Consider the following 17022-nt stretch of genomic DNA (forward strand, 5'->3'; position numbering starts at 1 on the left):
GAGGGAAGCACAAGGCTCAGACAAAGCAGTGGAAGGTTGTTTAAAAATAATCTCCTGGAACATAGCCGGGCTAAAAAATAAACTGCTCACACCAGAGTGGCATTCTTTTATGGCTGCTCACGATATCTGCCTGATGCAGGAGACCTGGGCAATGGAGGAGAGCAAAATCCCGGCCTTTGCAACCTATGACATTCTAGCAGTATCTACAGGAAGAGTCCACCCTTCCAGCGGACTATCAATATGGATGATTTCACGCCAGAGGGAGCAGAAAGGCCATCAATCCGTAACACAATTGGCTATTAACTACCAATCAAACTCTAAAAGTACAATTAAGAAGTACCATATGCCGTCGAAATAGGCAGTATCTTAATATAGGCTGCGGCATTAGAAATCATTGTTTAATCTTCAATTGATTTAATCTATTCACAAAGAAAGGTGGCTCCCCTGAATGAATATAGAAACCATCATTATCATCTGAGTATGACCAGAATCCCTAACGGGTGAGTAGCAGATTCTAGCACACATCCAACGAAGGGCTCATCATCAAATCTACCCTTTCAGTCAGAAAATCTCCTAAAGTAATTGCTTTTTGAGAAACTGTCCTGAAGACGGTGTAAGAATTTTTTAACATACCGAAACACTGCGTTGACAAACTACCTTGCATGAATGCTGTAAACTGACAAATCTTTTTTAAGAACATTCTAACCTGTATAATGTAATTTTTTTTTTTATGTTATGAAATACATTAGTTGATTTTAACCTATTTTTGAGTGTGTATCAATCTATTTTTAATGTGCATTGTATTTAATAAAATGTAAAAATATACCTTGGCATAATAAGCAAACAAGTTGTGTCTTTGATCTGTTTAGACTACACAGTGGGCTATTAAATAATATGGCAGTAAAATCTTGTTCTGAATGGGTGGTTGGCCAAGCTTGACCGCAATATATAAACAAAGAACATCTTGTCACGTACATATCTCTAAAAATATATGTGAGAGCGGAACTTAAGACAGGTGGCACTATCACAAAGCTACGGCTAGGGTTTCACTTGAGCAAGCTATCTTTCAAAATAGTACTGTTGTAATGGTCTAAGATGTACCAACTTGTACCAGCTGGCCCTGTATACGTGCGTGTATGGGTGTCTTGCAATTGTTCTGTGGAAAGCTACTGTATTTTCGTATTTGCTTAAGCTACCTTGTCGTGCCCAGCGCAAACAGAAATGCATGTTTAAAAAATCATTAGGGCCTAGTGGACTTTATTATCATGAGGCGGTGGCATTTCGTCTTTGGCTTAGGCCTAGATGCAGGGGTTCAAGGAATGGGTGGGCTGGTACTTACCGACTGTATATGGTGAAATAAAATGGTCAATTTCGCTTGTTTTCAGATTTTCTCTATGAGGGCCCATGTATGACCTTCATTCTATTTGAGGTCGAACAAGATGGCATATTTTTGGAAATCAGATAGTAAAACTTGATCCTCCATCACTGACCTTATGGAGGTCTGTCCCTGGCTGCACTGGGCTGGGGGGTTTATCTGGCATGCTTTGTGGGCCAAGGAGCAAATGGCCATTTGCTGCTGCTTGTACGCTTACATCATCTCTTCCTCTTTAGTGCCCCAAATGAACTGACTTTTCCCAGTCAGCCTGCTGCAGCTGCCCCCCTGGTGGAGTAGTCCTGCAGTACTAGTCTGCCTATCTGGTTGGGTTGAATGTTTTCCTCCTTTTGCCAGACCACCCAGATCTCTTGCATGCTCCTCGTTCTACCACTGGACCTGTTTTCCCAGCTTGTTAGTGGTGGTCCCCACTCTGCCTCCACTTATTTCTGAAGTCTTCTTCCACCTTGATGCTCTGAAAAGCTACAATCTCTAGCTGGTCTTCTACACCCTCAAGGGCTCTGGGTTATGGTGGGGGTTTTCTGCTACAACAAGATGTTTTCCTTGCAGCTCCTACCTACTGCTGTCCCTGGTACAACTTCACTAAAGCTGTGGCCCACCAGAAAGCCCATACACCGGCTCTATCCTGACACTCAGGCAACCCAATAGATAGTATACTGCAGGAGATCACAGTGGTGTGCTAGAAGCTAAAACTAATTGATACCAAGATAAAGGATCTCAACACTGATAAGAAATCCTTCTGGAAGGAAATCAGAGTGCTCCAAGGCTAACTGGATGACGTGCAGACCCCTTCACTGTGCTGGAGTCACATGTAGAAAACTCCTCAGATTAGATGCTGAACTCTGATGCATTTACAATATGATTACTGACCTGGAAGATGGAATCCAGTGGGATAGCATTTGCTTCCTTGGTTTCATGAATAATTAATCTCTATTTCCTAATTCCATGTCTCAAGTGGCTACCCATCACCCCTCCCATGAAGACCTGCCACTGATGGGACCAACACTACCCTAATATTCCTAGACTGACCAGTCAGGTGGGCAGACTGCATAAGTAGCTTCTGACACCCCACTTAACTCCTGCAGTGGGAATACCAGATATATCAGGGTTGTGATTGAACTCCCACAGGAGATATGCAGGGACACATTTCATTCACCACTGAAGACACCTCAAATGCATGACCCAGATGACAAGGACCACTGGGTGCCACGCTGGCCTCCTGTGTACCGACTGCATGAGTACTCGCAGCTGTTATCTGGTTTTCTCTGCCTCTGCATATGTGTGTTAATATGCCTGTGGCTCCTGACTGTATGACCAAATGTTTTTCTCTGTTCTTGCTATTGCCAATTGTTAGAACCGGCTGTCTCTACTTGGCAGAGGTATGCACTTCTGACAAATAGGGACACACCTTTTCTAGTCAGGGCAAGGGGATCACACCCTTTGATAACCCCTGCTCACCCCCTTGGTAGCTTGGCAGAGCAGACAGGCTTATCTCAGAGGCTGTGTGTTAAGCATTTATGACCACATACATTAATAAAGTGAATACACTGCAAATGGACACGACACAGTAGTATTATAAAAATAAGGATTTTTATATAAGGCTTAGCACAAGACCAAATTACGACAAAAATATATCACAATCTTAATAAATACTCTTGGAAGGGAAAATAATGGTTCAAGTGTAGTTTCTTCTTAGCACAAAAGTCTTTAGAATCAAAAGCAACTCTTCTTCTTTAAAACACAGTTCTTGGCAACAATGTAACCCACACGGGAGTCACACGACGTCGAGGCAAAGTTAATCCAAAGGGTTCGGCGTCGACCGCGAGGAGCGCTACGTCGAGCCCGGAGTCGAGCAGAACCCCATAACACAGTACCTTGGAAAAGCGAAGCACACGATGATCAGCGGCGTCGAGATGTCAGGCGTCGTGTCTCCGGCGTCGATCCGGCCTCGGAGTCTGGGCGACCTGCAGCGGCGTCGACCGATGTCGGGTAGGAGCAGCGCTCACGAGGTAAAGCAGGATACAGCGTCGTCGTCGATGTCGATGATGGTGTTGCAAGAGTGAGCAGCGCTCATGGCGTCGAGAGGGCTCGAAGTCGATGCGATCAGCAGCGGTGCAGACACGAGGTCACTTGGAGCTGGAGCCGAACTCACTACTCACTGGCGTTGCTGCTGGCGTCGATCGGGCCCGGCAGCCGGTGTCGAGGAAGCGGGACACTGGAGCCGTTAGTCACGAAGTCGAGCTGGATTCGTCGACATCGTTCCTTGGCAAAAATAAAGAAGGAATGCAGGATTCCCCCCAGCAAACAGCACACTGGCAGAAGGGGTAGGCAAGTCCTTGGATCAGCAGGCTTCTTGTCCTTGGTTTCAGGGTTCCTTGTCAGAAGTGATCTAAATTTTTGGTTCCTTTTTGGCTTTGATCCCTTTGTCCATGCAGGGGAATTTCCCAACATCCTGGGTCTGTTGTGGGTGTAGCAAGGCAGAGGCACCTGGCCTATTCACTGAGCAGGGCAGAGTCCTCAGCCGCCCAGTAGGAGGTGGAGCCAGTATTGTCACTGGCAGGAGCAGAGCTATCAGCCTCCCGGCAGGAGGTGGGGCCAGGATCGTCCCTGGCAGGCACAGAGACATCAGTCGCCTGGCAGGAGGTGGAGCCAGCATTGTATCAGGCAGGGCAGGCTATCAGAAGCTACTCTCCCCCTACTCTCAATGCAAATGTCCCACTCATCCCACACTGACTCAGCATATCTCTGGAGCCACCCAGCTCCTGTCACACACACACCAAACTAGCAGAAACCAGAAATAGTTAGACAAGAAAAAAGCAACTTTCTAAAAGTGCTATTTTCAAGCCCAGAGTCCAAAAACCATCCACACAACCGGATGCGTAATTAAACCCCGAGTTCAGGGATACCGAACTCGACATTGCACCATGCTCCCCGAGCCAGCTAGGATTAAAGCATTAATAACCCAGGCAGCCCATTCTAACTAATGGAGAGCAGGTTACCTTACAATAGTGAAAACGAATATGGCTGTAATTCACTATAGGACATGCCACACACATCAGGGCTTGTCCTACCTTATGCTTACAATGCGCCCTGCCCTCAGGCCTACCATAGGGGTGACTAACATGAAGTTAGGGGAAGGTTTGGGGACTGGCAAGTAGGTGTACTTGCGCAGTCAGCGTGACAGTACTAGACTGCACGTAGGTCTAGCAATGGCAGACCTGTAGACATACTTTTACCAGGCCACTCTTGTGGGTGGTACAACATGTGCTGCTGGCCCACGAGCAGCATTTGTATTTACAAGCCCTGGCACTCCTGGTACACTAGACTAGGGACTGACAGTAAACCAAATAAGCCAAACATGGAATTCAATCGATACAGCAATTTAACATAGGGAGCACTTGCACCGTGGCACTGATCAGCAGTGGCACAGTGCCCAAAGCATTATCCAGCAAAAACATCGTAAACAGAGGAGGCAAACAGAACAAAATGGAGGGGAGACTCAAGCCAATGATGTCAGGTCTAACACCAATGTTGTTCTATTATCCTGGGTTTTTCAAATGTCAAGTTACACTGTTCCTGACTGTTCCTCTTGTTTCTATTATATTGCTTTGTTGACATCAAGCTATGGGGACCCACTTCCCTTACACCGTCCACCAATTGGCTGTCGGTGTCCCAGTGAGCCCATGCGTCCTGGCTCTCTGATCTGGAGCCCAAGCACAGCAGTGTGCAGGGAACCTGATCAGCCATCAATCCCTGCACTAGCCCCATTGCAGTTTTGATTGCACCAGTAGTCTCTCCCCTACTACATATGTCCAGCCCGGCAAAATCAGTTTGGGCGAGTTAAAGGGTGTAACATCATACCCAAGAAAAGCCTGCTCCTTTGTATCATGGTACATGCAGTGTACAATTTGCACTATCCTCAGCATTGAATGTAGAGTCAACACTATTGTGAAAACTAAGGGGATCACCCTTTGTGTTGAAAGTAGTGTTAACACTACCGTCAACACTGAGTGGAGTGTGGGAACTGTACTATGATGCAAAGGAGCAACCTATTCTGGCAAAAGATAGAGTGTCCCTTTCCTCACCCAAACTGATTTTCATGATCTCCTCTACCATTTATCACACATTTCTAATGTTTCCTTTCATACAAATTGCATTCTGGCTCAATAATTATACTTCATCTGACCCTAGCCGGAAAGTACTGCCTGAGCCGGAGTGTATGGCCCGGGTGCAGAGGCTATGGCCCGGATGCGGAGAGTACTGCCGAACTGAAGACATAAAAATATGTCTCGTAGATGATCTTTGTGAATGCCAAAAGTTGTAAAGTTATACTTTTGTCTCAGATTACCTTTGTGAATCAGCCCCAATAGATTTAAACTGTTCAAGAGGTAAGACAGAAGATCTCATGAGTTATACACTGTCATACTGTAGGAATGCTTGTGTCTGTAAAGATGGGTTACAGATGAAATCTACATCAACAGCTGTTAAGAACGTTGCTGACTGTATGCATCTCCGATGGAGTGCTTTAGTGCTTGCAAGGCTAGCCTTTGTGACGGCCTCTAAGGCTGACACAAGAGTGATGACAATAATGGGTTTCCCTTGTGCAAGTGGCCGCTCTTCAAGGGTGGCGTGCTGCACAGCCGTCAGTATTTGTTCTGTGGAAGCAAAACTCATTTCAGCACCGGAATATAAATGCAACTTATATACAATCAGCACTGTTTTATGTTCATTAAAAATATCATAGGTAAATCCAATTACACCTGGTAAAACCCAGATGACCAGGTTTTTAGTATTTACATGTGTATGTAAGTGACTTGTGGCAAGTAAATCAGATTGGAATGATCTGAGTCTATCTGTGTGTTCTGATGTCCACTGTCTATTGGAAAAATGAGGATGAATTAATTTAAAAAGAGGTTTAATGCATTGTGCTCAATTTTGTATGTATGTGCTGCCAAAATTAAGAAATCCTAGTAGTGAATGCAATTTTTTTAATGTAATGAAGGAAAAAAATGAGGTGCCGGACTACTTTTCCCATGTGCAAGTTCATATCTTAGGAAAAGGACACTTAGAAAAACTGCATTCAAATTCTTGAAATAGAACTTGTAGCCAAGTTCAGCAAATCCCAATATTATGCAATCGACTCTGGATAAATGTTGACTTAGCTCGTCATCCGCAAGGTAAATATCATCAACTTAGGTTATCCGAAAATGTGTCTGGGTCAATATTGTGTAGCATTAACATAATGCACACAGCAAATAGCCCTGGGCTGTTCTTATAGCCATTGGGAGCCTTGTGTATTTCATTAAAAAAACAAGTGCAGAGAAGGCTGTCTATTTATTGCGTATTATGTCAATTCTACATGATATTGACCCAGACATGTTACCTACGTCGATGACATTTACCTTACGGATGATGTACTAAATTCACATTTATAGATTACAATGTATGCTTTCAAGTGCTAGATTTTGACTGAAAAATGTGTTGGATATATTCAAGGCCGTTTTGTATTTTCAATTATAGTGCCATGCTATGTGTGTTCCATATTAGAAATTTCTTGAAAGATGGGCCTTATAGGTATAACACGATAAAGAGAGTCTTTATCCCAGCCGACAATATTTTGATATGGGCAGGGGCTAGTGCAAGAGCCCATTTTGCTGCATAAGCTGGTTTAACTTGATCCGAGACACTGGCAGAAAGGAAGGGAGAATTACATCCTCACCCTGTCTGGATTTCTACAGGAACTGTGGATGCCAGTCGACCTACATAGGAAGAATGTCAAAATACTAAGTTACGTATTCCCAGAATATCACTTAAAGGGTGCGCAGTTGCAGTGTATGTCATCCTCAGTCGCGATCATATCGTGAGATAAAGCACTGCACAGCTCTTTGTTTAATTACTTGCAGGCTCGAAAGCTTTGAATCTGTTAACTGTCATTTGACCTGAATTTGGTGTTTTAAAGGTTTTCAAAAATTGCCAGCTAGTTTAAATACATCTGCCATTTCTGCCATTTCAAAAGGACTGGGCTGTTAACTTGGGTGCTGAACGTGTATGGTAAAACAGCCATAGAGTTCCTGTGGGCTGAAATATCATAGAGACACTAAGCAGAATAGCGCTCTACTAGTTTCTTGGTCCTATAAATGGGAGCTGGAAGCGAGCACCGTACTATCACGCTAGAGGCATACCAACGGCAATCCCATCTGCAGCCTCCATGCCCAAATAGGCCGAATGGCGATGACCCCTGGCCTAAACCCTCAACCCTCAAAAACTCTGCCGACATGAGTCTTGACCTTAGGCCAATTTCCATGGTTTTGCATGCCCAGTGCGAGGTTTTGAAATGGGGTATAAAAGAGCTCCCAGTGTAATTTTCCTTTGACATGCATAAAGGAGGTGAGGGCCACTAACACAAAGGTTACACACATGGTTATGAACTGTAAGTCCCTCCTCTGCCATGAACACAGCCTCATCAACCCAATAGAAGACCAGTTTGATGTATTGCTCTTTATGGAGACCTGGTCCAAGAATTGTCCACACCTGATAATAATCAGGCACTCCCCCTGACAGTATTACTTCTCTCAATATAAGATACGGTTCAATTTAATCTCTCTGGAGTGGCTACTTTTCTATCTGGGGTCTCAGTGGTAATAAAAGTTCAGTTGCTTTCACCATCAGAAACTCCTGGACTTTCTGGTGCACTATGGTAACTTCTGCAGTGCTGTGAAGGAAAGTCGCTGCCAAACTCCTGTGAAGGAGGAGGGTTCTCAGTGTCTGTGGCATATTTAGTTGTTATAGCCACAACTATCTTTTTCTGAAAAGGGGCTTTATATATAGAGGAGGTTTTTCTTCCCTTTTTATCCTCATGTCAGATGAGCATTGGGTCTATATTTTTGGTTTCAAATACTCTTCTTGTCGGCGTTCAGACCAGATATTACAGGCGTGCTATGACTGATAGTATAAACATCAGAAAGAACTGTCCTCCAAGTATTACAGTCTCCAATAGCAGGAACCATTCTGTGGGGTAAGCACATCGTCATTGTCATTCTGCAGAACACAACGAAAGAAGAAAACACCTCTCACGCTTGTGTCAGTGCAGGAAAGCGCCTATTCTTGCAAAAAAACAATCCTGCCACCAAACAGCACCTTGTACCACGGTAAATATGCATTCAAAAGTTTACGTCTGATTTAGAGTTAAGTTAAAGGATTACTCTGTCACAATAGAGCTGGACATTATATGTAAATTATATCATATGACACGTGTAACCATGTGGATGGGAAATCTGGAATGGAGTAATCTCTCTGCCAAACTTACAAGCATGTCACAAATGTTTTTCTAGAGGTAATAGATCACCTGAATTCCTATCTCTACAGACCTTGTGAGGAATTAGAAAGTAGGTCTTAGTAAAAAGCATGTACAAAAAGCAATCTTTAGTTTACAAACTACAGGCATATTTGTGAGGATTTAGTGCAGTGCAGTGCAGCAAGTCACTTTCTGTCGGGGTTATTAAAAAAACTTAAAATGTGAGATAGTGTAGGAGTATTATGGTCCTTAGACCCTAGTGCCACAAAGTTTGGATGGAGACCCACACCTGATAGATACATTGTTTATCACACACATAAGGAGCAGCTACTCTGCCCTTTCTTCACTGACAAGATAGGGAATACCATTTTCTGAACCCCAGGGAGGCCAACAATAGCCCTGAAGAAAGTCCTGGACCTTTATGGCCGCATGTGGACTGAAACATGTTGGCACTAGTGTCCTAGGACCATAATACTCCTACATTGACCGGCATTTAAAGTTTTTTTTTATTATCCCTGACTGACCCAAAAATAAAGCGAAACTGGGGATCTGTCAGAGATTTTTTTTCTTCATAGTCCCCCTGGTCTCCCAACACTGTGATTGAGCCCTCCCCGACTTATTGGCGTTGGGGTGACCCAATGATGAAGCATGACACCACTCGAGTGTGTGAGGGTAACTAAACAAGAAGGAATGGCTTCCTTGCTCACCTGTTGGTGACCTTAAAATCAAAACATGTGAAGTCAGTAGTTCTCAAAAAGAAAGGCATGTAGACTAGTTCGGATGGTGTCATTGTTTATTGATTGGATTTATGCATCAACTACTCATGAACAGTTCTAATCACACTTGTCACTCAACATCTTATATTCAGCTTGATGTAACATGCTCAGCTTTTCTGAATGATTTAAATGAAGTAATAAAGATATCATGGTGAAAATGCTAAATAAATGTCATACTCCCCTAATCTTGCTTTTCCATCAGTGTGCCTTATGGCCAGTTCCTCTACTGGAAGATTACATTTCTCTTTCTTTGCGTGCTTTTAAAAAGACAAGATATTTATAATCTGTTAAAGAATACAACTTTTCTGAATGCCGACGATAAATGTGAAATCCCTCAATGACATAACCAGCCCCCTTGACAGCATCCTTCAGAAAATCCTCCTCCAACCACAAAACAGGAAACTTTACATCACCACACATGTAAAATGTTGTTTGGAGAAGTGCAGACATTATTAGAAGTCCACCGGTCTTTAACAGTGAAGATACATTTTTCAGAGCTTCGCAGTAGGACTTCTTGTCTGTGACAAAGTGCTCCAAACAGTGTGCCAAGACCAGACAGTCAGCCTGGGAGTGAATGGTGGGAGACAGCGGGTTACAGCTCATGACATCATGTTTGGGAACTTGTTTTAGTTTTGTTTTTAACATATCTTGCTTCTCAATCCATTTTTCACTGAAAGGAAAGAGATACAACTTGATTGACATGCTTTTAGTTGCTGAATCACAAATGTTTCTAAAATATGCTGCGTAGATGGCTGTTATTTAACAATTCATAGAAATGTTTCAAGTTTGCTGCCTCCACGACCAGTGCTTCAGACTTTGTACTACTCTGAACAATTCACAATCTATGAACTCATCATATATATGTCTTTGCATTACACCCTTCACTGTCTTCCTCATAAACATACTGCTGTCAATGTTGCTTTTTTTGAATGAGTTGTCTGCTTGATAGAAAAGAGCATTGTGTATGTCCATGAGTAGACTCCTTAGCAATTCCAAAACTTAGGCATTTTGATCAAGTCATTGATTGCTTTGTTACAACCAGTGCATCTTCCATATGACAGGTTATATGTGGATTTGTAATGGGGCATTCATTTCCCCTCGCTGGTAATCAAGCTTTTATGCAACTAAACTCTCTCACCCACACAAAAAACATCATAGGAACCAATTTAAACTATTTCCAAACTGTTTTCTGAGCACATTGATAGACTTTTACTTGGATATCAAGATGCAAAACAAAATAGTCCCCACAGTAGCTCTTTCCAGATACTGGTAACACCTAACACCAGGAGACTGATGTCCTCCAAGTCTTGCCCCAAATGGTACTTACCCATTAACCTCATTCAGACAGCCAGAGCATCCACTGAATTCTTTCCTCTTCAAATTTATACCGCAAATATTACACTCAATTTCAAACATAATTTTTCCATTGTAAACTTGATCCTCAAAAATATCCCCGACCCCCTCGCCTCTCAGTCCTCTTTTTGATAACCCGGACTTCCCTCCTGGTGCTGATGCTCAAGCTTTCCCTCGGTGGCATGACTCGCCATGCAGATCAGGGGGTCACCTTTTTTATCTTCACAGCTTCATCCCTTTGCTCTGCCTGATTGGCACAATAATAAAGATCCCAAACGATTTCAATACTTTCTGCTCCACCACTGGCTATTCCATCCTTATATGTGCCCCGGAGTTACAACCTTCGAGAAATGGCTCCTTTCCAAGCACTCAGATTGTAAAATGATCTCTGAATTGTACCCCATGCTGCTCCCTCCAGTGCGGCAGGAGAAGTCAGTGGGCCAATGCCAGTGGGAAGAGGAACTAGGCCGCAGTCTCTCTCCAACAGAGTAGCAACATATCTATCACAGGGCTCACCTCACAACTTGGAATGTTGGGAGCAGGGAAGCCGCGGTCAAGGTGGCCACCTACAGGCATCTAAAGCTGGCCCGTCTACACCAAATTAACCCAGCTCACAGCTCTGAGTGTTGGAGTGGGTGCGGGGAAACCAGAGCTTTGACTCATTTAATTTGGGAGTCCAGGGAGGTGAGGGGATTTTGGGATGGAGTCCTCACAGATGTAGACAATTATTTTGAAACAGTGATTCCTCGATTCCCTGCCTACACTCTCCTAGGCTTACCTAATGCAAACACCTTCACACTTAAATCTATATAGGGGAAACAAATGGGGATCCCCCTGGGGTCAGCTGTACATCACATCTTATCTCTCTGGGGCTCCAAGAATAGACCCTCGCATACAGGGCGGTTGCATAAGTTGTGGTATGTGGTTGGCATGGAGCGACAAGCCACCCTCACAGACTCGACAGCCTCCTTCCAGGAGGTATGGCGCCTGCTCCTTGCCTTGCTGTCACAAGAATTTAATGAAGTGACTTGCCCTACATACCTGCGACTGCTCAGACTCACAGAGGCTCCGACTCCTGCCAGGGCATCGCAAGATGGATAATCCATGGAATTTGTCTTTTTCTTTCTTTTTTCGCATGCAGCACACCGGTTCCGGGGTTTTGGGGTGGGTCAAGGGGATGTTGGGTTAGGGTGGGCAGGGAGGTGGGGTGGTTAGATAGGAGCGGATGGGGTAGACTCGTTTCTTGATTGCCGCAGTACCACAGGCATACATAGACCGGGGGCAGGTACTCCACTTCTGTCCTGGGTACTTGTCGGTGGAATATCGAATATGTAAGCTAGGGCTTTAGGTTTTTTTGACTCTTGAATATGCTTGTTGGTTTATGGTGGGGAAAGTTGGCAACATGCCCAGATGTGATGTAATGTTGTCTGCCTGCCTTGATAAACTCAAAAACAAAGTTATTAAAAAAAATTAAAAATATCCTTGACCTGCTTTACCTAGGAGAAACCTGTTTACAATGTCTCCTCCCTTGCGATATTGGACAATCCCAACCACACTAAGTGGCACTCATTCACAGAAACCCATTCCAGAGTATGGAATATAAACAGTTCTACCTTCTCTGTCAGTACAAGTGAAATCTGCAAATGAGGTACATCAAATTTACACCAGCTACCACCCTCCCAATGAGAACTCTCTCTTTTCAGGACAACGGATAGAATTCATAATAAAAAAAACAAACCTGTCCTCATCACTAAAAGGTAGAGTTGACAAAGCTGCTTTGAAATTCTAGCTCTCTCTACTCAATGAAGATTTTCCTTACCTGCTTCTCACGCTCACTCATGTTAACATCTCACACTTAGATCGATAATCACCAAGGAAACAGCCTGAAAACAGATCTGGATCTAAGTAGATGATCAAAGCTCCATTTAATTATTTCCCTCTCCTCAATATGGTGTCTACTGAACACCAAAAACAACCAAATCCATCCTTGCTTCTCATGCCACTTCCAACCACAATAGGAGCACAACTACTACAACTAAACAATATCAGATGTCATGAAGAATTGACACCCAAATCTAAAGAGACAAAACATCCAAATGGTTCTCAACCAATCTAAACAATAAAGAGGGTGACTGGGACTGTCAGACAAAGCTAGGCATTATGGACAAAGACTAAACAAAATGATAACACATTTGAAACCAAGGCAACAACCAATTTGAGGGAAAATGATTCTTCAATAAAACAGTCCAAATAAATTATAAGAGTATGTCAAACTAAACACAAACATTCCATGTAAGACAGCAGAAATGAAAGTTGTCAAAAATGCTCACATGTATGTAAGGAGAAACTGATAAAACTTTCAACTTTCTCTCAACCAGTCAAAGAACAGCTCAAGTCGGCACAGCTTTGAAATCAGTTGGCACTTGGTCATCTTTCAAACAAACCACCCACTCTGCACTCATGCATACCACACCACTACTGGGATTGTATAACAGGTGTTACTAACTCTATTGCAGTTCTTTGAACAACCTGCCGACTGCCTCCCTGACCTAGTGCAAGCTTGGGACACCCTAATAAATTGGTTAGATCTCACCTCTATAAAAAACAAATCAGGAACCAACCTAGAAGATGTGAAGTATATCATCTCTATCTCTCCGGCCTCTTCAAGACAAAGCACTGAGATGTCATATAGAAACACAACTAAAGCAATTAATTGCAGAGCATAACGTTCTCTATGACTGACAGTGAATGTTTGGGTCTGGATGGTGACTGGAATGATTCCCTCAAATACTAAGTGACAATAGTAATTCTACTAGACTCATATGCAGCTTTTAATATAATCAACCACTTCTCTCTCTTAAACGCCCTAGAAGAATAATGGACAATTAAAGGAACAATCATTCAATGATTAATGTCTCACTTACACAATTGCTTACAACAAATAAAAAGTTGTGATTCTCTCTCACACCAATCCTCCCTGCTCTGGGTAGAAGAGGCAGGACTCAATTGTATCCCCTCCTATCGTTTTCAGTGTACATCTTTCGCTTAGGGCCTCTCTTGAAATCCTACAGCATCCCATCTTCTAATGATAACACAGAGCTTCTCCTGGAGATATTGCACCTATTGCAAACACTATCCTTTGTTGATACCATGCAGAATGTGCTTTTCCTGTCAAGGCCAGGCTTCATAATCTCAATCTACATGACAGGACACTTCAAGTCATCACATGCAGCAAATCATGGTTCATTCTGCACTAAAACTTACATTTCACACCAAGAGAAATTCCCAAGTCAAAGCTGCACAATATCAGATCTTACTCCTCTGGAAGGGTAAAAACATCAATAAAAAATATTTTAGGCAGTCGTACAGTCTGTAGTTCTCTCTTGAATTGACTATGGGAATATACTACTAACTTGGGGAGAGGATGTAGCCTTACAGTTAGAGCAGTCGCCTTTGATCCTAGGGAACCGGGTTTGTGTCTTGACAATGCTGCTCAACATCCTGTGATACAGGGCAAACCACGTAATCTCCATGTGCCTAGCAAAAAAATGAATGTGTCCATCAGGTGCTCATGTAAAGCGCTCTGATACCCAATTTCCTGTGTCTGGTTTGCGCTATATAAAACCCTTTTAAAAGAAATTACTACTGACAGGCATCACCATACTCCACCGAGGTGCTAAAAGGCTCCTCTACATGCAGCTGCAAGTTTTACGTCATGTATGGAATGTTTGAAAATGTCATTCTACCTCTGTTATCCCTGAAATAGTTATCATTGAGTCAGGAGGATTGTTTTAGTTTCTGTACATACAATCCAACATCCCAACACTTAACACATAAAATGACGAGGTGGGAGGAAGTTGCTGAATTTGACTCCATAGAATTATAAGGACTTACATAAAAACTTGTTGTGTCAATGGGATGAAATAGGCATGTTGCACTGCTCGAGCTGTTAAGTCCTGGTAGGTCGCTCCCCCTCCATGCAGCTCCTACTGTATGCCCCTGCTGCCGCTTAGTCCGCCGCTGGTAAGTGTCCTCTGTCCTTTTTGCTTTATGTGCCACTGTCTCCCCCTATTGTGCCTCGTTTTCTGCCCTCTGTTCCATCTGTTTTTCCTTTGTTTTTGTGCCTTTCTGTCCTCTGTTCCATCCATTTTTCCTTCATTTTGTGCGCCTTTCTGCCCTCTATTCCACCCGTTTTTCCCTCATTTTTTGTGCCTTTCTGCCCTCTGTTCCACTCGTTTTTTCTTAATTTTTTGTGCCCTTCTGCCCACTGTTCCACTCGTTTTTTTGCCTGTTTCAAACGTTTTTTGTGCCCTTCTGCCCTCTGGGCCACTCGTTTTTACCTCATTTTTTGTGCCCTTCTGCCCTCTGTTCCACTCGTTTTTTCTTGCCCCTTTTGTCCTCTGTTGCACGCATATCCCCCTCCGCTGTGCCCCATGTAGCGCTGCGCCCCTGACTGCCCACTGCCCAATTGCTGCTCCCGCCTCCCAGCTGCTCCTCCCTCCCACCTCTCCATATATGCCGGACGCTGCGCGGTGAGGTGAGCGACCCCTGACCCTCCTGGTAGGTCACTCCGCCTCCACACAGCTCTGATTGTGTGCCCCTGCTGCCTCTGCCACTGCCGCTGGTAAGTGTCCTCTGTCCTTATGCTTTCTATGCCACTGTTTCCACCTCTTCGTGCCTTGTTTTCTGCTCTGCTCTTCTCGTTATCCCCCCTTGTGCCCATTTTGCTTTCTGTACCACTTTTTCCCTGCTGCTGGGCCCTACCCTCTGCCCACTCGCTGCTCCCGCTTCCCAGCTGCTCCTCCCTCCCACCTCCCAATATATGCCGGATGCTGCAAAGCTGCGCAGTGGACGCGCGCAGCGGGCGCGCTGCTGGCATGCCGAATGCGCGCCTAAGACAAGCCCGTCTGCGCCCGTCCATGCCTGGACCGCACCCAGCATCAGAACACCTGGACCTCGCGAATGCCACAACACCAGACTCCACTACGGCGCCAGCACCCTCCAAGAACTCAACGCCGGCTGAAACTTTACCTTCTTCCAGGCTGCCCCGAAACGGACCCACGGACCCTTCTCCTGCGCACCTGCAGCTTCACCTGCGACAGAGCCACCAGACCTCCATGGACTGGACCCAACCACCTCCGCTGCATACTCCTCAACACCCGCTCCGCACGCAAACACACCATTGAGCTCTGGGATCTGCTCAACACCTCCGCTCCAGACTTGGCCTTCCTGACTGAGACCTGGTGGAACGACTCCTCAGTGCCCGACATCGCCATAGCCATCCCGGATGGCTACAAGATCACCCGCAGGGATCGCGCCAATGGAATCAGAGGAGGAATAGCCAATGTCCACTAGTCCACCCTCAAGGTCGCCACCCACACAGACGACACCTTGAACACCGCCGAACGCCTCCACTTCTGGATCCACACCAACCCCAACACCACTCTCAGAGGAACACTCATCTAAAGATCCCCCCGACCCTGGGCACAGTTCAGCGACTCCATCGCCAACCTCGCCAGCACCCATGCACTCGCCTCTAAGGAGTACATCCTCCTTGGGGACCTGAACTTCCACGGCGAGAACAACAACAATGCCAACTCCCCCACCCTGATCTACAACGTTGCCAACCTTGGCCTCAGACAACTCGTCACCACACCCACCCACGTAGCCGGCCACACGCTGGACCCCGTCTTCTCCACAGGCACCCACAATGCCTTCGACCACACCACCAAACTCCACTGGACCGACCACCGCTGCATCCATTTCACTTTCAATAAACCAACCATGCACCACCGCACCCAACTGCTGCCTCGCCGCTGCTGGAGCAAAGTCACTGAAGACCAGCTGATCACCACCCTCGCTGAGAACCCACCAACCCAGACGCCGCAGCCTGCAACCTCGACAGTGGATGGATGACTGCGCCAACACCCTCGCCCCGCTCAAGAAACCCTCCAACAGCCATGCCAGCAAGAGAGCCACCTGGCTCACCGACAAGCTCCAGACCTCCAAACACACATGCCGGAAACTGGAGAAGATATGGCTCCACAAACACACATCGGAAAACCACACAGCCCACAAGGACTCCACCTGCAGACATCACCACCTCATCAGATTAGCCAAAAGAACCTCCTTCAAAGACCGCTTGGATAACAATGCACACGACAGCAAGGAGTTCTTCATCATCGTAAAGGAACTCTCCAACCCCA

At 45.0% G+C, this 17022-nt stretch overlaps 1 protein-coding gene across 1 annotated transcript in view; it reads right to left on the reverse strand.

Annotated features, from left to right (window-relative positions):
* Positions 1-9466: 9466 nt before the first annotated feature.
* LOC147718266 (nicotinamide N-methyltransferase-like) overlaps positions 9467-17022 on the reverse strand; it is a 64588-nt gene continuing 57032 nt past the window's right edge. Inside the window, exon 3 of the mRNA XM_086966669.1 lies at positions 9467-10133. Coding sequence (XP_086822795.1) covers positions 9698-10133 — 436 coding nt within the window. The 3' untranslated portion in view covers positions 9467-9697. The remainder of the gene's footprint in view (positions 10134-17022) is intronic.

Source organism: Lissotriton vulgaris, chromosome 4_1, assembly GCF_964263255.1.
Source record: "Lissotriton vulgaris chromosome 4_1, aLisVul1.2, whole genome shotgun sequence".
Taxonomy (NCBI): domain Eukaryota; kingdom Metazoa; phylum Chordata; class Amphibia; order Caudata; family Salamandridae; genus Lissotriton; species Lissotriton vulgaris.